This window comes from Brachyhypopomus gauderio, chromosome 19 (genome assembly GCF_052324685.1).
Source record: "Brachyhypopomus gauderio isolate BG-103 chromosome 19, BGAUD_0.2, whole genome shotgun sequence".
NCBI classification, from domain to species: Eukaryota; Metazoa; Chordata; class Actinopteri; order Gymnotiformes; family Hypopomidae; genus Brachyhypopomus; species Brachyhypopomus gauderio.
In genome coordinates, this window is record NC_135229.1 from 6,128,216 (window position 1) to 6,152,112 (window position 23,897).

Here is a 23,897-nt window from a genome sequence, read left to right on the forward strand (position 1 = left end):
AAATGGGGTTTTGGTAAGAAGGGTGAATGCAGTTCATGTGAACTGCAAAAACTTGGGTGGCTTACTCAGCCATGGGGGAAGACTGCTCCCTGTTTCTGAACACAAAGCATTTCTTCAGGGACCCTCTGCCTCAACCTGTTTTTAAAGGCTATTTTGTTGCGGGGCATTGATGGACTTAAGGCTATGCTCAAGGTCATTATTGCGCAAAGCAGTTGTGTTTGTTTGCTTTGGAGCTTCGCTTAACTGCCTTTTAATTTTAGGATCAAAACGTTAGTATTCACAATGTTATTTGATTGTATGGTTTTGTGAATCGTCCTCAAGGGAAATCGTTTTTATGGAGGGGGAGGGGCTGTGTGTGATTTTAAGGATTTTTAACTTCTTAAAAGTCATTTAATAAGGTTAATTTTTAAAATTTCATTCTTGTTTTGAAGGCTGAAAATGATTTATTGAATTATTTGAGGAGAGAAATAAGTTGAAAAGAGACAAATTGTTCTTCACAATGGCCAATTTGCTCTGCTCAAAGATCAAATATCACGTGAAAATGTGCCTATTATGCCTATGAAAGAATGCACTGCGTCATGATCCCTTGATTTTTAAAAATCTTATAAATATTGTATTAGAAAGGTGGATACGGTGGAAGTTCCGGCTTTGAATAATGGACTACGGTGGATTATTTTACAAGTTTATTCAATGTTTATACATATTTAAAAAACACTTAACTCTAACAGTTATATGAATGGAATCCAAACATTTTATATAAATAACAAGTCGACATCAGGAATACAGCCCCAGATAGCCTAGGTAATCTTGGCATCACCTGTCTAATGGTCTTTAGGTCTGCATCCTGAGAGTGTTTTACAAGTAGAGAGTGTGCAGTTGCAAAACTAGTCATTTGTGTTTCTCTTTATTTTAGACCATGCTGTGTTTCTTTATGCCTCCTCAAATCTACTTTGCGCTGAAATCCCTTTCCACACAAGTCACATCCAAATGGCTTAAATCCGGTGTGTTTTCGGCTATGCGTTATGAGGTTGGAACTCTGACTGAAGGCCTTTCCACACACTTGACATTTGTGCGGCTTTTCACCTGGAATAAAACAAGACTTCAATTATTTACGCCTTATATATAAATCAACCACCATATAATCTGAAATGAAGTCACTGATAATTGGTGAAGGTGTGATTTCTGTTTTGTATTGACTTGGTACTGAGGAGTCACATTGTACCTGTGTGGATGAATGTATGTTTCTTCATGTCTGACTTCTGATGAAATCTCTTGCCACAGTATTGGCAGGGGTATGGGCGCGTGTCAGAGTGTATGAGCAGGTGCGTAGACAGTGTAGACGACCTCTTGAAGCTTTTCCCACATATTTTGCAGCTGAAAATCCTTTCCTGTAACAGTATAGTGATTTGTCTTTTAAAATAACACAAGACTTACCAAGGTATCGGGCAGGTACGCTTAAAAAAACGGACATACTTGCGAGTGAACGGCTTTGTGCTGTTCCAGACTGACCGCGTGACCGAATGTTTTCCCGCACATTTCGCAGGCAAAGGGCCTCGTGCCGCTGTGCGAGCGCCGCACGTGAACTTCTAATCCATGGGGGGTTGAAAATACCTGTTAAAACATTTAAAAGAGTCGGCGTATCACATCACCCATAAAATCTTCCACACGTACTATCACTTACACAATAGAGAAACTATACAACTAACCAGAAAGTATAAGCATACCTTAGTGCATTTTATACACTTGTATGAGCCATTTAGCTGGAGTCGAGTGCACAAAATATCAGACTGTGATTCAATGTCGGAGACCTCAGTGATGGTCTTGAAACTAGTGTAAAATCCCCCGGCGGCGGCGGCCAAGGGGTTATACTCCTGGCAGTATCCCCTGGAGGGGGTCTGCTCACTGAAAAGTGCTTGGGTACTCCTCTCGGAACCATAAATGCCGCTCGGCGTGTCTGGTCCCATCGGGATGGGAAGCCGGTGGAAGGGTTCAACCAGACGCCGCAGCTCGGATCTTGCATGCGCCCAAGTGCACGGACGGAAGGTCATGTCAAAGGGCTGCATGTCATCCGGTGACGATACGGGATATTCCTCCACATCTGTTCAGAAAATATGAGTTATAGAATATTAGAATGTCCTAATATATCATAACATATTCGTTAATTGCATTTTTGTTGTTGTTTACTGCACGCATTTTGTTGTTGTTTACTGCACGCAACACCTGCAAGTCCGTTGGAAGTAAACGGACAGTATGCAGATGTAGATACCTGGAGAAGCAGACGATGAGCGGGGTCTCCAGGAGTCCTCATAGTCCGAGGGTCGGTCACACACACTGCCCTCGCAGCTGAGTGGGGACTGTTGAGCGGAGTGGTCCGCGGTGCACACCACACTCCCCTCGGGAGAACGCCTGCCCGCACTCTTCCCCACATCCTCGCAGTACTCCGACACTTTCTCCGTTTGAATGTCTAAAAGAGAATTCATTGATTTATTTGGCATGTGGAAATACTATTGACAGCTGATTAAATACACTGAAATATAAAAGGCAGCACGTATTGATGCAAAATACCTGTGCATGCGTGTGTTTGAGGAGTAGTGAGTCGGGTGGTGTCTTCCTCCAGGTAGCGGGGCTGGTGATAACTGTGTGCCCGTTTGCTCTTCACTAAAAATGACCTCGGCATGTTCACTCTCGGGGGTCAAGGGTCGGTATCACAGCCGTACAGTCCGTCGTCTGGCGCGCTGTTTAACTAGAGAGATTTTAAAAACATTTATAACGCGATGCCGTGTACAATGCTAACAAGAACCATCATGTGTACAAAGGTGACAGCTCTTCACGTCCATAAAAAAAACTTACTGTCTCGCAGATTTTTTAAAAGTCGGCATGAAGAAGGACTCCAGACTTTTACGTTGCTATATCCAGACTTTTCTGAAAATCCCTAGAATAAAGGCCCCTAAACCCACAGTAGATTTTAGTCCTGCCGTATGATAACCGCCTGCGTTCTGTCCAGGTCTCCCGGAGCATCAGTGAAACTTTATCTCTTTCGTATCAGTGACGCAAAGTCCCAACCCAACACTGCACGCAACAGCCTGCGAGTGGAACCGTAATCAGGCTGTCACCGTGCGGCATGTCAGCACGAACCCGATGTCAAAATCATCCTAATGCGTATCTATATTCTATGAAACAAAAGTGTTTGAGTATTGAATATATATAGGCTCTCTCTCTCTCCCTCTATATATATATATATATATATATATATATATATATATATATATATATATACACACACACACACACACACACACAAAATTGTTTCTATGAACTTTTGTTTCTTAGACAATAGATATGCTTTAGGGTGGTTTTGACATCGGGTCCGTGCTGACATGCATGGACTAAGAAAATTACCTATACGGTAACAGTCTATATATGCAACCTGTTTTTGAGTTGGTTGCTTAGATTTTACCAACAGGCCTACTAATTCATTTATATTGCACAAACTTTTGCATTTACGGCATTACAGGAAAGGAAAGGTCCATCGTTTTCAGTAAAATGCATTATACCTTGCTTCATACTAAGCCTAAATGAATGAAGAAAAAATTAATAGAGGCGTATCTTGAATGTAGACCATTCGACAGATGCAGCGGTGTTTAACCACAGTAAAATCATTGTGGTGTCGTGCGTTCAAGGTCTGACAGCAAGATAGAAAGGATTTCAATAAATGTGGGAAAAACACTGGCGCACCAGCTGTGATGCGCTGACCGCTGAAACACGTCGCGCACCCACACGAACTTCGCCGTCTGAAAAACTACGAAGTGACCTTTAAAATCATTAAGGTCCTTAACAAGTTGAAACAAATATTCGTATTTTTACTAATCGAGATTTTGCTTTCGTGTGTTATGGCAAATTCGTTTTGCACATTTAAGTAAATTCATCTGACAGGCTACCCTTCAGCAGACTTTACGGCCAGTTATTTTCTTAAATACTTGAAATATTCATCATAACTGACCGTATAAACTCTTATTTAAACAGTAAGTGTGGTTTTAAATATTGCAACAGACACGAATTATCGCAGTGGTTCGATGACAAACACTATAAGCTTTATAATGGAGTGCATGACCAACCTGTGGCTCCGTAGATGTGCAGCGGCGCTCGTGCTGTCTCGTCTGAAAGTGCAACTGCTGAAGCGCGCGCCTTAAATAACAACTTGAACTTCCTGAAGGTTCCTAGGACTCTGCTTAAAGCCCAAACAGGTAACAGGTACGAGTGCATAATTTGATAAGCCATATGCATTGGTGGGTGGTGATTTTGCTACTATAAATTGCGTCTTGGATGCAGTAAGCGTCCCGTTATAGATCTGTCTGGGAGACGCCTATAATGATCTAAATCAGATCAGGATTTCGCCTGTTTGGGGAAGATTTCATATTTGGCATTCACTTGATTATATGCAATTATTCTTCCAGAAATAAAACACGGCAGATTGTCGGAGTTACGCATCTTAAACATGTCCTGCCTCGAGTCTTTTTAAATAATAATGTGTTTACTTTTTGTTTGCGTTTCGTTAGAGTCACGTGGTAGAAGTAGAACGGAGAAAGAGAAAGACACTCAGGTTTACCTCCTCTTCAAAACTGTGCAGTCGTAAATATGCCACAGGAATACGCCTAGTGTGGGACAAATAAATGTAGCTTGTGCCCGTTGTAAAAAAGTTGTGTCTGTTCGATTAGTGGTAGATAAGACATTTTGGGTGATGCTGCGTGACTTTGCGTATTTGACTGCTGCAGTATCAGAAAGCTACATTCAGTCAGCGAATTAATTAATTACAAGGGACACATTAGACTATTTAATTACTTAGTGATTCCAGATATAATTAATTCCGTAATATTTATATATAGTATACAAATAGTGAGATCTTTTTATAACCCAAAGCACATTTAAACGTATTTTTTCAAAGCATAATCTTTTCTGTTTTTCGAGCTGATATGCTGCAAACATTACCTATATATACACTAAGGCACGTGTTAGTATAAGGGCACAATACATTTGAAAAAAAAAAATCACAGAAAAAAATACATCACAGAGTCTGACTCTTTCTGGACCACATAATCAGACTCCATAGTATAGTTTTGTACATCAGTGTGTCAATAGTTGTGTGGACACAATCATCTCATTTACAGAACTTCGGGGTGAACTGGAAGTTGATCCATGGCAATATATAAAGACGTCTCCATGCGTAGTGCACAGTGAGGAAAACGTGTGACCACCGGACCATCCGTAGGACGGAATTTCTAAAATGTTGCGTTACTGCAGGTGCGGCGAGCAGCCTGTCCGGGTGCACGTGTTGGCCATCGGTCAGAAAGCTTCTGTCCACGTCCCTCGTGTCTTCGGATGATTTTGGAGACAGGAGAGCTAGTCGTTAGGGCAGCCGCCCACTTTCAAGTGTCATTACGCTTCAGTTTTTTGGCCGGCGATGCGGTGAGTCGCGGCGGAGACGGTCTGCCTCCCTCTTTCTGCCGGGAAAGGTTCTGAATCTGGATGACAAAAAAGGCCCACCCATGTGTTACAGTATTGCTTTAACTATGTGGGATTGCAGACCAAGAGAGTTGTGCAGTTCAGGTGCAGAAAGGAGGATAATTTAAGATTGGATTTCAGAATCGCAAATTACACGACGTCGGAGCCCCCCCCCCACCCCAAGGTGTTACTATATGGTTCCGTCACGGATGGGTGCTGGTTTCACACCCCTTCACCCCCAAACACAGCGGCGGTACCCGGTGTAGGGAGGTCGCGTGGCGCGTGCCCCATCCCCCTAAGTCACGCGGCAGTTCTCCCACAGCGCTGCAGAGAATGTAAACGTGACAAACTAACTCTCGTCAGTCAGAACAGGAAACCAAAGCCATCGCTGAACAGACGTTATCACTGCATGCAGAGGTCAGCGCCCCCCCCCCCCCCGGCTTGTGAAATGAGGTTTATATCTCGCTCTCGGAGACTCTCGCACTCATTCCAGGAGTTTTGAATGCAACTCCTCAGATCTTCAGAGAAAGCGCGATTGAAATAACAGCGTTGGATATCAGTGATGGACACCTTCAGTCCCATCCCGCCGCCCACTTTTGATACGACGGGAGTAGTGTAAGAAATAAACGTCAAGACCTAGATAGATACCTGTATGCGGCCCACTGAGCTAGACTATTTCTGTAGTTCAGTCCTAAGGTCTTCATCACGTGACACTTGATCTCGCAGCTTCTGGTGCTACTTTGAGCGTGCGTTTCAATACCACACACATGCGAATTAAAAGCCAAGAACACAGACCCGTTTAAACATAGCATCCTCACAAGCCATCAGAAGTGTACAGTATTTTCAAAGTGAAACACTGCCTGTGTGAACCGCTTTGCTCAATCTGAAGATAAACCATGCATTTAAAGCTTTTTGCATGCGTTTTCCATGCCTTCCAGTGGCAAACAGCCTACAACAGGTTCCACAGACACACACTGCTCCACAGGCAGCATAGTACAGATTATGAGAACTTGATGAGGCACCTGAGCTGATTTAAGCAGAGGGAAAAACCATAGAACCGCAGGCTCGTTATGTAATCTGATAGGTTTCCTTTGTCCACAGAAACCACAGGGGTTGATGCAGAAAGGGTCTACGTCTACATTTACTGTAAGTCAATCATCAGAGTATCCTAAAATATAATTAAAATAAATAAACACGATAAACAAAAACAAACCATTAACTCAGAAATTAAACCGATCATCTCAAAATGATTCATAACCTGAAAGATGATTACCAAATTCTTGATCGAGTTAAGCTGGATATTAAGGAAAGAAACCTTTTAGATTTTAAACATTATGAACAAATACACACGCAATTATTCTAAAATGTGACATTGGTTTAGGCTACTGAAAAATGTTTACTCCTGAGCTAAACTGCAGTGCCAATGACAAATCACACACTGGATTTATAGGTCTGCTTAGGCTTAATGGATCTGAGAAACTGGTACTATCACCAAAATCTCATTTGCGAGTAGCACAACACAACTTAGTAACATATTAGCGCATATTTGCTACTTCTGTATCTACAACCTTCATAGATGCACTGCGTTACTGGTAAAGTTTCACAAGGAATTCGTGAAGGAATTGGGTCAGTGGGTTATACCTGGGCCCACAGCCCACTCGGCCTTTTTCTCTCAACGTGGTTTCTATAATGCGGCAACAGCAGTACTTTTGATAAACCAGCAAAACGTAAGCCCCCAAATCCCCTCCTTTAGAGGGTTTGTGTCATGTCACGGCTCTAAAGAGGGCGACGCGGATGAGGTGAGAGTAATTAATTGCATCGAACGTGAGACTATGACGCCAATAACCACTGACGATGAAAGGGACGTTCGCCGTAAGCGCGTCGTCCCCACTGCGCGAGACGGGGTGCGCTGACAGCATATTTCAGTGTCTCTACCTCCGTTGCTGGACCCTGGTGCTCACGCCAGATAGGGAAGGAGGTGGGAAAAGGTGGGGGACATGGACCACAATTTACGGCACAGGAGAAAACCGCAAGACCGTTATCCCCCTTACCGTTGTAACGGTTTAAAACTGACTCCAGTATATCAATGCGAGAATAAAGGCCTAGTTGAGATATTTTACTGGATTGATATAAACCCCGTTTAGAAAGCAATAGCTGGTGTGTCTGATTTTAAAAGTTTAAAATCATTTTGATTTATTTAAAAAAGGAAAGTTATTTTGAGTATTAAGTATGTATATACTATTTCATAATGGATGTAAGCTACAACACGTGGCAAAATAACAAACAAAAAAAATTTTGCATAATTTTTGTTCCCTACTCACACACACACACACACACACACACACACACACACACACACACACACACACACACACACACACACACACACACACACACACACACACACACACATCCATATTTATATTTCATAGGAACCTTATTCTGAGGCAAAAACCTGTTTATACTCATGTTAATAAAGTCAGATGACTGCACAGCAAAACACCTACAATCGTCTGATGTGTCCAGTCTAAGGACTGTCGATTCAACATGGTAGGTGTTAATCCAACAATGGGTATTTCGCTATGCTGTGGCAGGCACCTCCTAGCTGATTGCTGAAAGGTGACAGAGCATGAGGTGGCAATAAAGCAGGCAACACATTCAGCTCCCTTTGGGGGGGGGGGGGGGGGTTTGTCTTCCCTTATCTTTGAAATTTGCTAAGCTCATCGTGACCCTACAAACAAAGGCTTCTCGTTGTAAATCTAAGGAGCTGCATAAATCATACAGAGTCAGACATGTTGAGAGACTTTCCTGACCATTGTGTGGCTCTTGGAGACAATGTTCTCCGTTTTCTGGAGAGTTGTCGGTTTCTGAGGATTTGGGGTTTTGATGAGGTAGCTGAGAGTCAGGCTGTCCATCGCAACCCTACCGGAAAAAAAAACACATTTGTTAAGTGTTGTGTGCTAATAATTGTACGATTTCCTTATTACTTAATTTCTTTCTTTGATGCCATGCTTATAAATGCCATTATGCCACCAGAAACGACACTGAAAATGTAAACACTGTTGCATACATCAAAGAAATTTACCTCACTGTGATGTGGTAAAAAATCTCTTTTGAGGGGGAAACATCCTTGGACTTGTTTTGACTTTGATGTCACAAAACAAAAAGGGAGTGAAGGATGCTACTTAAACCGAAGCATGCTAAAGTAAACTCTAAGGAGAGTAAGGCGAGCATCAGCTGTCAGAAACAGAACAAATGAAGAAAAAAAAAAGTTGAGTGGCTGACGATACCAAACTCGAAAAAGGCAAGACAGCTGGTGGAGAAGGCAGAGCTTTAGAGCAGAGTGCATGCAAAGTCTTCAAACTAAATCTGTTTTGTGATCGAGAAAGCTTAGAGCACTGACAGGGACCATGAAGAAGTGTGAAACCTGTGGTCAATGGAGCTAAATTTATTTGCTGCTGTAGGCATGCGTAGTTTTAGCGAGCGATGGTAGCAGCTTCATTGCTGTGGCTCCAGACTTCATGTATTGCCAAATGAACTTTCTATTGTTTCCACAAAGCTCTTTGTAAAACATCTGTTGTACACAGAATAGGTAGATGCTTAATTGTAACCAGGCTCGGCCTTCCCAAACAAACAAAGAAACCCATAAAGTCTCATTTCTGTTTCTCAACAGAGTGTGTAGTTGTAAGGACATTCGTTCACACTAATGTCTGCCGCACACTAACATTTATCCCTTGTTTGTGATGGTGAGTCATGTATAAATGCCGTGTCACACACACCTGGACCCGTAAGTGGTCGACGTGGTCCTGCAGCTCTACGGTGCTGGTCTTGTCTTTGGCCCAGTCCTCTTCAGGACTCTGCAGTGGACACGTCACATATGCTCCAGTACGGTAACAGTCGGCCGAAGCCAATGGACACAAGATAACGTAATCTCACTTCCTTGGTGTTATCTAGCCCCCACACTCATTTTCTTTCATTAGAACCCCTAGATGAAGAATTCACTTTCACTGGACAAGTCAATATCAGCATTAATGAACACATCGCAATTTTTTTACGATTGAACGAATACATAGTTCGACAACCACCATTATGTTATGGCTATATATTAACAAATATTTGAATGCCCGTTTTAGACTTAAAACTCCAGTCCGCTAACATCGGCTGGCATATTTGCTGCCAGTCGGCCGCTGTTTCCAGCACAGACCATAGATGGATAAGATGGATACCCAACAAGTGACCATTAAAAGTGACCCATGCGTAATCACACACAATCCACATTCGTCTTCTTTGTAAAGAGCAGCGTTTCTGCAGTTTGCTTGCGTTCTTGCGAAATCACTTCTGCAGAGAGAGGCTTCAAGCGGATGCTGTCTTGGGCCGCTCTGGTCTGAAAGTGTGAACTCCAGCAGTTCCAGTCCACAGAGTGAGAAAGATGCTATCAGCCATACATATTCGGAGGGGGGGGGGCAGAAGACAGTGGTTCCTTTTTGGCTGTGCTGGTGATGGACAGATAAGATTTCTTTTCAATTTAGTTATTGTGCAAAGGAGAAATTAAATGAAACCAAAGTAATTGAAGCACAGTCTTTGTTTCTCTACTCTGGTTCTAGTGTGTGTGTGGTGTGTGTGTGTGTGTGGGAGGGGGAGGGGGGGTGGGGGGGGTTGTGGCTGTGAAACATATCGCTGCTGTATGTAAAGACGAACAGGTGATTTGGAGGATGATCGGTGGGTTTTACTCTTCAGTCAACGACTCCGGTACTGAGAATGCAAAACTGCGTTTTATTCTGCCAGTGGAACTCAGAGGCAGTAGAGGGTTTAGAACATGACGTGTGCTCAAGCAGATTAATCAGAACAACAAGATAACGCTCTGGGTGTGTCTCCTGCTGCCGTTACTGGCAATACTTCTGTACAAATAGCTTTAGGTTTAGACACACTCTCAAATCACACTCACAGTCACTCTCACAAACAACAGTTAACTGACATGTAACTGTCACAGTGACCAGTGGCGTGTAGAGTGGTGTTCATAACGCTGAGTCATAGCAGTGCGTTTCCTTCGGACAACGGCCTACAAGCCCAGCAGCAGTTGCAGGGATGAGCCAAAACAGTGGGGTTTAATAATGCACATGGGCCAGGCCTGAATTTAGCCCTCGGGGAGAGTTGTGGAGGACAAATGACCCAGTAATTAGCCACCTCTGCTGAACCAAACAGGGAATTATGTCACTCTGGGCTGTGTCATCACCTTGCATGGCTCTTCCTTAGTGACCTGTTGCAGCAAACTCCGCAGACTTCGGTTCTGTGTCGCCAGCGACCGCAAGAGTTCCCCCTGGCCGCGCGCGAGGGCCGTGAGCCGCTTCAGCTGGTTGCCACGGATTTGATTCTAGTGGTCAAAAGTGGACCTGGCGTTAGAATCATGCAACACTGTACTGTTTTTGACTGTGCAGTGGTTTAAACTGATTCAGATTCACGTGCATTTCAGTTGAAGGGCGGGACCACCTGTGAACAACACTACTTAATGCGTGTGACTACTAGTTATCACCATTTGGGTGGATCTGATTTAGGAGTGATTTCATGGTCATGCATCTTTTGCTCGCTAGGAGTGTCATTGGTAGTTGCTGGCTTTTGCAATGGCAGTGTCGAGATCAGTCAGAGCAGGGATTTCAACATTAACGTCAAATCCGCATGCGTGTCATCGTGACGCTTTTGTGCAAGATCAATGATGCATGAATTTCATCACACGATAGCTACAAGAAGTGCAGCAGTAATAATAATCAGTGGAGTATCCTCCATTAAACAGGACGTGCAATCAAAACTGAGCACAAGGCCAATAAACTTCATTATGAACAATAATCAAACAAGTGCGATCCACCAGACTACGGTTCCACCCCTAGTGTAACTTGTCCAATAAAATCAAGGTCTTCATCTGAACCAGGTGAAGTGAGGGAAAACCCTACAAGTGCTGAATGGGGCATGCTGGATAGTAGATAAGTACAATATCGCCATCTACTGGACCTTCCATCACAGCGCATGTTAGCGGCCTGATCAGAAAGAGTTTGACCTTCCTTTATTAGCTTATTCAAGTCATACAGCTTTGCCCAAAATTTTAATATAGTTAATTTCAAAATGATTCTTGATATTGATAGCTATTTTTAGTTAAGTGTAAAGTTGCCCCTAATAGAAACCTTTGGTATTGTCAATTGTCACATTCTGGGTTAATGTATTCATTAAAAAAAACTCTTAGTTGGTATACACAGGCTCACACAGCTAGAATTAACCAAAAGGGTGAAACCAAGCTATTTATGTTTTTGGGTGCATTTAGACCAGTGTTTCTCAACCTTTTTTCAGTTGTGCCACCCTTTATATGCATGCAAAATTTTAAGGCACCCCAGTTTACAATGCGTTAAAAACACAGGCTTTGGGGGGTGGGGGGGTGAAGACGTAAGTTGTTGACGGGGGGGGGGGGGGGGGGGTGAACGTAAAATGGACACAAATTAAGTGTTATATCGCAATCTATCGATCGCGGGTGGTTGGCGCCAAAGCGAACTAGTAACTCATTGAATCATAGATATGGATCAGATCAGTGGGGAACCGTCAGGGCCCTCTACGCCCTCTCAGAGGGCCTAAAATATTCTTAAAGCATTATATATATAATTATCCAATTTTATTTTATCTACTTACAGTTTGACATTCGACATCTAAACAATTACAAAAATATAAGCAAATAAAATATTCACCCGTGTCTATTCAATCTGTGTTGGAAGGTGAGGGGTTGAGTGGAAGCCTGTGAGCCTGTGTCTCCCCCTATCAGGACTGTGATGCCCGCTGTTCGTTTACAGAGGGCCTGGCAGTTATAATTCAGCGCAATACCAGTTTCAAATGACAGCAAAATTGACCAATCATATCTTCTCTCTTAGTGGGCGGGCTTAACTGTATGATAATTTCCGCCCGCTGTGGCGACGCTAGCTGTCGTTAGCACCATCGCTAGCTAGTTTCGATTCATCCCTTTGACGTCCTCGTGCGCGTTGTTTACATATTCCGCTTCCGAGAACCACGGAGCTGTGAACCTTATTTTGTTTGGAAACTTATTTTGCTTAAGATGTTATCTAGTACAGATATTATCGTTTATTGCGTTTTTAAAGCTGTACTGTCGTCTCAGTTTTTCTTTATTTAGTTTATTAAGAAAGGAAAAAAAAAATTTCGGGGGGGAGGGGGGGGGTAGCGGGCCCAGGTTTAAAGGTCACGGTTCGCTACTGGATCAGATAAATAAACAAGATTTTTTTTTTTCGGATGTGAGATATCGGAAGTGTGCCGTGAGAGCGTGTGAAAACGGTCAAATGCGTGTGTCTCATGCTCAATGCGTGAGCGTTGGCAACCCTGAAAACATACTCTCTGCAACCATCTCCCGGCCAACATAACACAAAAAAAGTGATTATTAAGACAGAGAGCAGATAAATGTGACTTACAGTCAGTGGGAAACCTGCGTAATCACGTGCTGACCTTGGTCATATGCAGGTCATATGCACGCTTTGAGCGTGAGACTCACGCATATTTAGCGATTTCACACGCTGTCACGCCACACATGGAATTTCTCACGCTTGAATATTATTATTATTAATTTGTTTTTTAAATAATCTAAGCGCCGCACACCGCAGCATATTCAGCCAATCCATCGGTTGTATATTATAACAGGTTGAACCAATCAGAATATAGATCGCGCTGTTTCTTGGTAGACTTTAGCCAGCCCGCCAACCACACACACACACACACACACACACACACACACACACACACACACACAGCCGTTACACTAACCATCGCGACAGATTCCAATCCCCCCCGCCTGAAAAAAAGCTCACGCCCACCAAACTTGAGAGATCTGGTCATATGAAATACATTTTAATGATTTTTAAAGCGTATAATAACTTCAATTTTTAAAACTATAGTTTTTTTTATTTCACATCAGAATATTTTGACGGCACCCCCGATGAAGACAGACGGCACCCCAGGGTGCCGCGGCACCCCGGTTGAGAAACGCTGATTTAGACAATTCGTCAGATGGGTATAAAAGCAAAACTGGACTTTTCATCTGAAATATTAATAATATTATGTTAATTAATATTAATAATTCTGCAATTTATATATAATATATAAATACAGGCAATCTATAATGAACTACTGAACGCTTTGTCTGACCTGTAGCTGAAGCTGCAGTAGTTTGTGGCGGCTCTGTCCGAGCTGAACTCGCGCGAGCGCTTCTCTCAACCTGGCGCTCATCACTGCCTCCTGCAGGCCACTCGACGTACTGCCGCCCTTCTGCTGCTATGAAAGAAAGTGTAAAATGTTCAGGAAAATATGTGGTGCAATTATGCCCATGTAACGCAGTAAAGCCACACACACACACACACCTGCCATTTCTCCTCTAAATCCTTGATGTGCTGTTTAAGCTCTCTGAATCCGTTCAGTGCCTCCTCCTCCCTCAGTCTCCCGCTCAGCAGTTGCTCCTGCAGATGTTGCAGGCTGATCTCATCAGGAACAGGGACGCTCTAAAGTCACACACACACACACACACACACACACACACACACACACACACACACACACACACGCACACAAGCGTGCATGCATTAGCACATTTCACATGTCCACACAAATCCTCTAACTAACCATATCAGGCAGTAGAATAATAAGAGGCAAATGAAGAGAATGTGTGACACACTTCCTCCTCCAGCAGAATCCTGATCTGCATCTGTTTCAGGACATGCTGGTTCTCCACCTCCCTCCGCCTGGTCTGGGTCACCTCCTGCCCCAGCTGCCAGACCAGGTCTTCAGAGTACCTCTATGAGAGAAAGACAGAGACACACGGATGGAGGGAGAAAAAGAGAGAGTGTGTACAATGCTGCAGTGTTTCCCAGTCCTGAATATATTTACAGAGAGATCTAGAGAGATGTGCATTTTAATTAACCTCCAGTACCACAAGTTGGAAATACTGTGCTTCTCTTCAGGAGACGGTACAGTTAAAACTGGCCACTAGCCTCCTCCATGTTGGTGAGGTCTACTCACTTTCTCCAGGAAGTCAAGCTTCTTTCGCAGGCCTTGATTTTCGGCATGCAACTTCTAAAAGGGACGTGAGCCCCGCCCATGAAGGTCCAGGTTACGAATGGTTTATATATCTGCGGAATCATTTCCATTGTTCTCAGCAAAAATGAAAGTGGAGAAAAGAAACAGGCTCACTTTTATCTCTTCTTCTTCCTCCTTCTCCTTCATTTTAATGGCTGTGTACTCTTTCTCAAGCCTACAAAGAATGATCAGCATGGGGAGGTATGTGAGAATCACAGAGTTGGCCAACCGATGCTCTCAAGACCATCTTAACAGGATCAGACAACAGATTAATGAATTTTCAGGTTTAATTTATACCAATGAATCACTTTTCCTGCTTGGTCTAAAACCGAGGCAATGGAGCTACAATTAATCTCCCAGCCACGGCATCTGATCAAGTGATCAATATTTCTGGTCATTATTTCTAGTAGGGGTATGTGGGGATTAACATCACAAAGCACACGTTGGCGCATATCTGAAGTGGACCTACTTCTTCATTCTTTTGGAGCTGTACTTTATCTGATACGCTTTAGCGATCAACACGTCGGGGTCTTGGGCCAGCCGCTGCATGGCCGTCTTCTCCAGAAACTAAAACAATAAGGTCACTGTGTGAGGCAGCGTGCGGACAAGCTTCAGGAATGATCGCAGAGACGCAGCACAGCCGCCCACGCAGAGGACTCTTCCAAATGCAGATTAAAACCTAGTCCAAGACTAAAAATACTTCTTAGTGATGGGGTAATTTAGAACAAGCCTAAGCCGAACAGATGTCTGAAAAAACACCCCAAAGTGTCTGGCCAGGAAGATGACATAAAAATAGATGAAGTCCTGAAATGAGCATAAACGTTTTCTTTCTATCAACAGTTCCTATTTCTATTCAACTATTTGCATCATCACTTAGAAACCAAGGATTGGTTCCCTGGACTGAGGTATTCTTAATCTTTATTGTGTAGCATGTTTAAAATTGTTTATTTATTTTTTTACCTGCACCATGCCTTCCAAATCGAGGTTCATGAGTTCTGCTTGGGTCATCTGAAGAACGGTTATTCCTACACGAAACACAACCTCCAGTCCCTGGGCACATCCGCACACGGAACGGTTTGAGCAAATCGGGTTTAGTGGCTTCTTCACTCCATTCCAGCCTCACAGGCTCCCGGACACTTCCTGGTCCCTCAGCTCACCGAGCGTGAAGCAGGAGCCAAGCCTCACCTCACACATAAACACGTCAAAGACCCTGCAGGCCGAGGGCAAGGGCAGGCAGGACAGGAAGACGGTGAGGAACCAGGCTGAGGAGATCATGGAGGTTTCTAGGGCCTGGGTTCGGAAGTGAGAGTGAAGCTCGGGTAGAAACTCCTGGAAGAGAGACAGACAGCATACCAAAGCTCTTCAGAGCGACAGACTGCATCTCAATTATATAAATAAAACGCTATATGTGGAAATGCTTCATGGTACGCAGAGCAATATATAAAGACTAAATCACAGAAAACGTTTCAGATTCAGACAGGCACTGCAAAGGTTATCATGAAACATTAAAACAACGCAGGTTATTCACAAGGCCATTCTAGAGGTTTTCAGAGGCTGCACGCCTGTGCTCGTCACTGCAGAAGAGTGGACCATCCAACCTGGATCAGCTTTTCTAGCTGGTACACGCAACAGCCCAGTTCCACCGCGCGGGGCCTGTAGAGTTCCCGCAGATGAAAGTCCTGCATCAGCCTCACAAACACGCAGAACGCATTCTCCTCTGGCATCTGTGGTGGAGCGGTTTGTAATATTCGGCGAGTGCAACATGCAATTGGACAAGTCAACGCTTGCACTTCATGGGATTTTTCTGGTATGCCTAATTAACATAATCAATGCATAATTTACATAATCGTGCATAATTAACATAATTTTGCATACTTAAAAATCTTCTTAGGGAACATATTCACTACCTGCATGAGTAACAACCCAGCTATGAACACAGATGCCTGGTTGTAAACAGCTTCTTGGTCCAGGACCAAATAAGCCTATAACCAAAATAAGAGAACATTTTCAATTCATTTCATAATTTATGATGATTTCCTGTCATTTGGAGATTAAATCACTGCCTATATAACCCATGCAGATAGAAGTGACCTTTAGAATGTGGAAGAGACGTTCCTTCACGCCACCATCCTGTCCCTGGAAGAGTGGATGCAGGGTGAAGACTCGATCCAGGTCTCTTTGGATCATCTTCTCACAGGGGCACGTCTTCAGGAGCAGCTGGGAGTACTGGAGCTCTGTGGTTCTGCTGTATGCATTACACAGCAGCCGCCACACCATGGCCCGATACTGAGGATGTATCCCCTTCCGGATCATCTCCTGGTCGGGTTAGCAACCAGAAAGCTTATAAGGGCTGTGGGTTATAGCTGACATGGTAATGGAATGCTCCGCCCCCCAAAAGTTCAGCCAACAATGGATATTCTAGGAAGTGATTAGCATTATGCAAATAAAATGCAAATAAAACTGCTCCCTGTTGCATTCATTGATAGGTACATCAGTATTTTTATGGAAATATTCCCTTTAGGTGGGACAGGATTTATCTTGGCTCTTATGGAGCCATGAAAAAATTATTAAATTTCTGTAAATAAATAGTGTAAGGTTTACAAAGAAGAATAACAAAATACAATTCTGTGTGGGTAACCAATTAAGGATTTTACATCTACACTTTCCTATGCCGACGGTTTGGCATTCTCACGGACAATTACAGAAAGAATTCATAAAACCTTTGCAGCTTTGGTATGAAAACACAAGAGCCACATTTAAAATCATTAGTGAATAATTATATATATAAAAATCTGGATTACAACAATGACAATTAATATTAAACATAAAGTGCCTCTTACTGAAAAAAGAAACGATAATGATAAAGTTCATCCTTTGTGATTTATTGTCAGTGACTTTTATGTAAAAAAAAAAAAAAAAAACAAGCACAGAGAGAAGAATCAGGATCACCCAACAGGCCTTTACCCTCAGCTGTTTGATTTTCTTTGTGCTCCATTCTTCCCAGTTCTTCACGATGCAGCCCCACGCGCTTGAAGGGTCCTCCCCGAAAGAGAAGACCCTTGAGGAGCACGGACTGCGCTGTGACCCATTTATAGACCTCAAAGACTTGCTGTCAGTTTCCAGTAACCTTTCATGAAGAAAACAACCCCGTCATTCACCTCACATGGACATGGGTGCTCTGAGTGAATAAATGTGTTAAGCTTTACTTTCAGCACGGGTGGAGGTGACTATAAGGTGGAGGTGGAGGTGGGGGGACCTGTTCTGCTCCTCCAGCTTGGCCAGTAGCTGCTCCTCATCAGGACTGAGTTTAGATGCATGATGGGAAGTGGGAGCAGTCACAGACAGAAAGTCCATTGGCTTCTTTGTGACAGAAAGCAGACATTTGGGCAACAGCATAGCACACACGTACTGAGATTTGTTCTAATGTTTGTTCTAATGTTTAATGTATAATATATCACATAAAACAATAGTTTAGACATTTGTTACAAAGGGTGTTCCACTTTTATTTAGCAAAAAGTGTAAACTTTTAAATCATATGGTGGATCACAGAAGCTACAGGCTTCATTACTGAGAAAAATTGAGAAATACTTTACCATTGCATGATAGCCTACTGAGCTCACAAACATTCAGAGTATAGAGATTTTGGGGACAGCCTCTCCTCTGGTTAATCCTCTCCTGTGGTCAACACTGTTCAAGTTTGGAATCTCATTTTTCTTTTACACTCGTTCCTACCAGTGACGACGAAGATCATCCAACGATCACACGCTGCTCATTTAGCATCGCAGCTTGGTCAAAGTTCTTTTGCAAGAAGCGCTTAGCCAATGACTAAAGTGGCTGGTTAGCGACCTGACTAAGCAACTTCCTCTTGATATTTCCCTTAGATCTTAAGGTTCAAAACAGTCTTGAAGGTAATATTTAATGTTTAATGTGAAAGCCAGAGTTCCCGCAAAGGGGAGCTTGACCAAGCGACCAAGAAACGGTAGTCTAGCAGTGGAGACACAGGAACGTGAGGCATTATCATTTATTTTGCCTGCGAGTGCAGATAAGGAAAAGTCACCGTACTGTATGTAACGGTACAAGAACAGGGTGAAACTTTTCATGTCTGCATGCAGAGTTGCTACACTTTTAGAGAAGTGAAAAGCAACGAAGGGCGTTTTTGCGGATAATGGTGTTTTTCTGGCCAAGATAGCTTTTCAGTCTGGGATATTCAGCTATTACAGTGATTACGGACGGACAGTCCCCGTCACCGACAACCACCCCACTGCACATTGTAGCATCTCACCTGGATTTATACACCTGATCCTATGACCAACTGTGTGTAATTGGCAGATGATGTTAGCCAGAGACAAAAACTGCATTTACATTTAACAAAAAATATCTGACTAATAAGAGCCTTCATGTTTATATTATAAGCAAAGTTTATTAAGTTAGAATCTGTGACAGCGCCAATAACATTTGTGTAGTTTAAATGTACATTTATACAGCTGTGTGCGAAACACATTTGTTTAATTTCAATCGTATTGAGAGAGACAGCCCTGCACTGCATTAAACCTGTAGGGATCAGGGATGGTCGCCTGTAAAATGGTACATATAATGCGAGACTGGAACATTCATTCAGAATCTGGTATGAAAGCTGATGACCACCGAAATAGATATATAAACCTATGCATAATGAAATGGTAATGTGTATGCGGTGTATTAATGTGATATTGTAATGCTTAACATGATTGTGGATCTTGAAATCATTAAATGAACATGAAATAACCCTTTCCTAATTTTAATGAAGTACATTTAAAAAGCAAAGCGAAATAAGCACATATATTTCTGTAGTACTTCCTCCGAAACACTTGGGGCATACTCACAAGGTTTCACGGCCAGTCTTATTTCCTGGACCTGCACCGTTCTAACTTCCTTTTCTCAGTGCAGCGGGAGCAGTATCGGAGTCTGAAGACTTCATCTCCTGACATAAGGAGAATTAACGATTACGAAATGGTCAGTAAAAACACACAATACGCTCTCCTCATAAAACTATGACCCCACGTTCAGGCAAAGTACATTTTCAAACCATGATGGCCGTGTTTGTTAGATGGATGATGTTAGATTTGAGTTCGGCTCGCTGCGTTGGCCAGCTAACCCCGTTGCAGCTCTGGTGTCTAGCTCTGCCGACTCCGTTTATTTTCCTCGGATGAAACGCTGCACATTTAATCGAAGGGTCGCGCGGCAGTCCCGGCGCGCGCGGACAAGTTTCCACTTTTAATTGGCTCGTGCGCGGGGGTTTAAAGTGTGGCCGTCGCCTACGTCATTGAGCACGCGACTCTGACTTAACTACCTGCACTCAGGTAGCGGAGTTACTGAGCTGTGTGGTGTTTAATGGTTGGTTTTAATAGCTGTGTGAGATTACATTACACGTTGTTTACTGCTTTGTTCCAGGGGTTCGTCAAAGTGGTCAAGAACAAGGCGTATTTCAAGAGATACCAGGTCAAATTCAGAAGGAGGCGAGGTAATGATTATTTTTTATTCATTGCCAGTAATACATTAAATATCACTGAAAACTGCTTATCATTCTAGAAAAAGTCATGTCTTACCTGTGGACAGCGTTCAACACGAGTGCATTTTGCTGGTCACTGTCCTATATGGATCACTGATAGTCTTTATCTCTGTTGCATCCAGAGGGAAAGACCGACTACTTTGCCCGTAAGCGTCTTGTTATCCAGGATAAGAACAAATACAACACGCCCAAATATCGGATGATCGTTAGATTCTCCAACAGGGATATTGTTTGCCAGGTAATTTCAAGTGATGTGCTGATTTGTATCGAAATTTATTTTTTTCTCATTGAACCAGACATTTGGTGGCTTAAAACTCCCCACCCCACTCGTCTTGGTGACATTTGTGGTTAACGTGTCTCGGTTTCTACACGTCCCTGTGAAATTTGACATAGCCGTAACGGCATAAGCATCCCGTGTCAACGAAGTCGCCCGTGTTTCCTTCCAGATCGCATATGCCAAGATCGAGGGCGACGCGATCGTCTGCGCTGCTTACTCTCACGAGTTGCCCAAATATGGAGTTCCTGTTGGGCTCACGAACTACGCCGCTGCTTACTGCACCGGCCTGCTGATGGCGCGCCGGGTACGACCTGCTCCTCGTCACACGGCAGACGTTAAAGGAACCCGCAACGACCCTGCTGTGTTTTCTTTAACTCCTTCTGCTTCTCCTGCAGCTGCTAAGCAAGTTCGGCCTTGATAAGGTGTACGAGGGCCAGGTGGAGGTGACCGGCGACGAGTTCAACGTGGAGAGCGTGGACGGCCAGCCCGGAGCATTCACCTGCTACCTGGACGCCGGCCTCGCCCGCACCACCACCGGAAACAAGGTTTTCGGCGCCCTGAAAGGCGCCGTGGACGGAGGGCTGTCCATCCCGCACAGGTGAGGCCGTGCAGGACACCACGTGACACCTTCCGGGTGCATTACTGCACCCTGTATTATTTAAATTTTATTTATATTATTGTTTGATATATAGGAGATGCAGGGACTATATGGATTATAGGGATTACCATTCAGTGTGGAATTTGTATGCTTCATGCAGCCTACTATCTAGTGACCCTAGATGTAAACCTGACAAACGTTTTGTTGCCTTGGTGCACAACGCAGGCGTGTCGCGTATCTAGACGTGCCCGACACAGCAGATTCAGACTTCCTGCCATAGAGCGGGCAAAGCACAGCTGCGCTTGTGTTGCGTGATTACGTTTGCGTGCGCGAGGGCTTGACCTCTGTGTGTCCCGCAGCACCAAGCGCTTCCCGGGCTACGATTCGGAGAGCAAAGAGTTCAACGCGGAGGTCCACCGGAGGCACATCCTGGGCCTGAACATATCCGAGTACATGAGCCACCTGATGGACGAGGACGAGGATGCCTACAAGAAGCAGTTCTCGCGCTTCGTCAAGAGCGGCGTCACGCCCGACTCGGTAAGGGCGGCCGATTGGCTGGTGACGCTCGGTGCCGTGTGGGTTCCTCTCCCCAACAGGGCCCTGATTGGAGAGCTTCAATAGGTTATGGTTTTAGCTCTAGGAAAAATAGACAGACAGGGAGGACTGCCCCCTTAAGAGGTGTTTCCTAACGGTTAGCGCAGACGTCTAAACTTGAATGTTGATTATGGAACCCAGGAGCATCGCAGAATGAGGTTCCCCCTCAGCGTTTGTCAGAGAGGTCACGTGGGGTGAGGCGGTTTTACGGTTCTGTTTGTCCTGCTTCTCAGTGATGATCCTGTTGGACTGAGCATTTGTGGTTGGTCCTTCATTTGCACAGTTGATGTAACGCATTCGTTTTCAAGACGGGGCTGAGAGAAGCTTAATTTGACACACCGTGAAGGCTGTAAGACGCTCAATTCCCGTTGAATGTTTGCAGCACTGATGGTGATCAGCACACATCGCCGCCATGTTGCAATAGTACTTGGGCTTCTCTTTTTTTATTTACAAGCTTATGTCGGAATCCATTTTTATAAGCGATAAAACGAATTATAAAAGCCACCCAAAACAAATATCCATATGTTCCATTTTTTCATGGTTGACGTACTCTTGTATGTTTATAAGATTCAATTTAACAACATTAGTGTAAAAGCAGTTTAATATTACATTAGATGTTTCATATTAAATGCAATGACCACTGGGGACCTCATGTGCAGTTAAACTTGACTGACGTTTTAAGGATGCTTGTAAACGAAGCAAACCGTCTTTAACTTTGCTGAGATCTTTAAAATCTTTAAATTGGTGAGATTCAAAATGCTCCACATACTTCAGTGTTGTACATTTCATTTTTTCAGGTTACATAATAATCGACTTGTAAAATATCCTGGAGGGTATTTATCTGAAGCAGAGTTTAGAGAATTTATCAGGACCGCACATATGTGCCTTCTGTTTTGTTAAAATGTATCAAACTTGATCTTGGTGTTTTACGGTGCATATCCAGGTTGCGTTCAGTGCGGCTCCTGTTACGTAACAGAATCTTGTTTCATGCCCGTGACCATGTGGGTCTTGCAGGTGGAGGGAATGTACAAAAAGGCTCACGCATCCATTCGAGAGAACCCAGCACACGAGAAGAAGCCCAAGAAGGATGTTAAGAAGAAGAGGTGAGTTCTCCGCGCCCTCTGTGTGCATGGCCACACGTTTGCATCCTGCTTTGTGTGTTGCTGTAAACCAGTTACTGTCCTCTTGTGGAGAAATGCACGCAAGCTAAAACGAATCATTATTGTGAGGACAGCCATTCAGACAAAACCATGGGTCAGGTTATATATGCCGGTCGACGCTGCAGACAAACACACACATCATGCGGGATTCTTATAGAAAGCAACAGTGTTCTACTTAAACAGATTAAAGTTCTCACACTTCTCTCAGAAGTGTCCTATACTGCTTTTAGATTAGTGTGACTTGTTTAGCCAAAACTTGCATTAGATCGAAGCCCAAATTTCAAGCCAGCCGTTTTAGAACGTGTTTTGCAAAAAAATATGGGTTGGACTTCAAACGGGCAACTACAGCAGTCTTTCCGTACAACCATAAGACGATTCCCCACGCCGCCACCATGCTGCCTCTGTCCTCACTAATCGGCCCCTTTTTGCAGGTGGAACCGCGCAAAGCTCACGCGTGGCCAGAGGAAGGACCGCGTGGCTCAGAAGAAGGCCAGCTTCCTGCGCGCTCAGGAGGCTGCTGACTCTGACGACTGAAGAGATGGACCCGTCCCTCCAGCTCCAAAGAAACCACGCGCCTTGTCCAAATAAAAAAAATATTTGGAAAGAACCAACAAGTTTCAGTCGTCCTCTTTTGAAGTATCAGGTGTTGGATAAGCAGTGTTAGTCCCATGCGCCCGGGACTTTTTTGTGGACGCCTTGTTTAGAGCGTCTAAGCAGCAGCAGACATTACTACATCCATTTTTCTGTGATCGGTGTTTAACGAAAGTCTGTAAAGATTCTGTTCTCTTTAGGAACCTCAAGGCACTGTACTGTGTACACTACTATGACTGAGGCAAGGGACACAATGTTTTCTTAGGCTCTTGTTTACAATGTTGGCATGCACAAAGCAGACTGCTTCTAAAAAGGTTCCTCAGGGTTAGTAAATATTGCTCCTTGCATGCAAAACCCAAGCCCTAGGGCAGTTACCAAACCATGCATCATGCAACCTTTAATGGAGCTGGAGTCGACGTGCCAGAAATTTCATGATCCATACACGTTGAGGAGATTTGTATAAATGAATGTCAACTAAACATGTATATAGGAATGTTATATATTAATATAGATGTTGGGTTA

The 23,897-nt window shown here is 43.7% G+C and overlaps 3 protein-coding genes across 12 annotated transcripts; 1 reads left to right on the forward strand and 2 right to left on the reverse strand.

Annotated features, from left to right (window-relative positions):
• Window positions 1–687: 687 nt before the first annotated feature.
• gfi1aa (growth factor independent 1A transcription repressor a) lies at window positions 688–4,257 on the reverse strand. Of its 2 annotated transcripts, none has more exons than XM_076980974.1 (7): window positions 4,116–4,257; window positions 2,566–2,743; window positions 2,267–2,464; window positions 1,725–2,098; window positions 1,474–1,611; window positions 1,223–1,388; window positions 688–1,083 (listed from the first exon to the last, which is right to left on the reverse strand). In XM_076980974.1, the coding sequence occupies exons 2-7, from the start codon at window positions 2,675–2,677 to the stop codon at window positions 905–907; spliced, it is 1,167 nt and encodes a 388-aa protein (XP_076837089.1). In that variant the 5' UTR covers window positions 2,678–2,743; window positions 4,116–4,257; the 3' UTR covers window positions 688–904. The 2 variants fall into 2 exon arrangements, with proteins under 2 accessions (XP_076837089.1, XP_076837088.1); XM_076980973.1 differs by lacking the exon at window positions 4,116–4,257 and adding an exon at window positions 2,851–3,092.
• A 651-nt stretch (window positions 4,258–4,908) lies between these two features.
• On the reverse strand, window positions 4,909–19,579 carry evi5a (ecotropic viral integration site 5a). Of its 9 annotated transcripts, none has more exons than XM_076980965.1 (19): window positions 19,470–19,579; window positions 18,201–19,181; window positions 17,864–17,967; window positions 17,572–17,734; window positions 16,699–16,923; window positions 16,515–16,589; window positions 16,206–16,331; window positions 15,793–15,936; window positions 15,568–15,657; window positions 15,077–15,174; window positions 14,722–14,782; window positions 14,551–14,604; window positions 14,207–14,326; window positions 13,896–14,033; window positions 13,684–13,806; window positions 10,733–10,870; window positions 9,279–9,356; window positions 8,313–8,421; window positions 4,909–5,519 (listed from the first exon to the last, which is right to left on the reverse strand). In XM_076980965.1, the coding sequence occupies exons 2-19, from the start codon at window positions 18,231–18,233 to the stop codon at window positions 5,434–5,436; spliced, it is 1,965 nt and encodes a 654-aa protein (XP_076837080.1). In that variant the 5' UTR covers window positions 18,234–19,181; window positions 19,470–19,579; the 3' UTR covers window positions 4,909–5,433. The 9 variants fall into 9 exon arrangements, with proteins under 9 accessions (XP_076837080.1, XP_076837082.1, XP_076837081.1 ...); XM_076980967.1 differs by having other exon boundaries at window positions 4,910–5,519; window positions 13,684–13,809; window positions 17,864–17,908; XM_076980963.1 differs by having other exon boundaries at window positions 4,911–5,519; window positions 13,684–13,809.
• On the forward strand, window positions 19,475–23,391 carry rpl5a (ribosomal protein L5a). Its single transcript, XM_076980975.1, has 8 exons — window positions 19,475–19,599; window positions 20,038–20,107; window positions 20,278–20,393; window positions 20,602–20,736; window positions 20,828–21,030; window positions 21,390–21,567; window positions 22,639–22,727; window positions 23,216–23,391. The coding sequence occupies exons 1-8, from the start codon at window positions 19,597–19,599 to the stop codon at window positions 23,316–23,318; spliced, it is 897 nt and encodes a 298-aa protein (XP_076837090.1). The 5' UTR covers window positions 19,475–19,596; the 3' UTR covers window positions 23,319–23,391.
• Window positions 23,392–23,897: the final 506 nt, after the last annotated feature.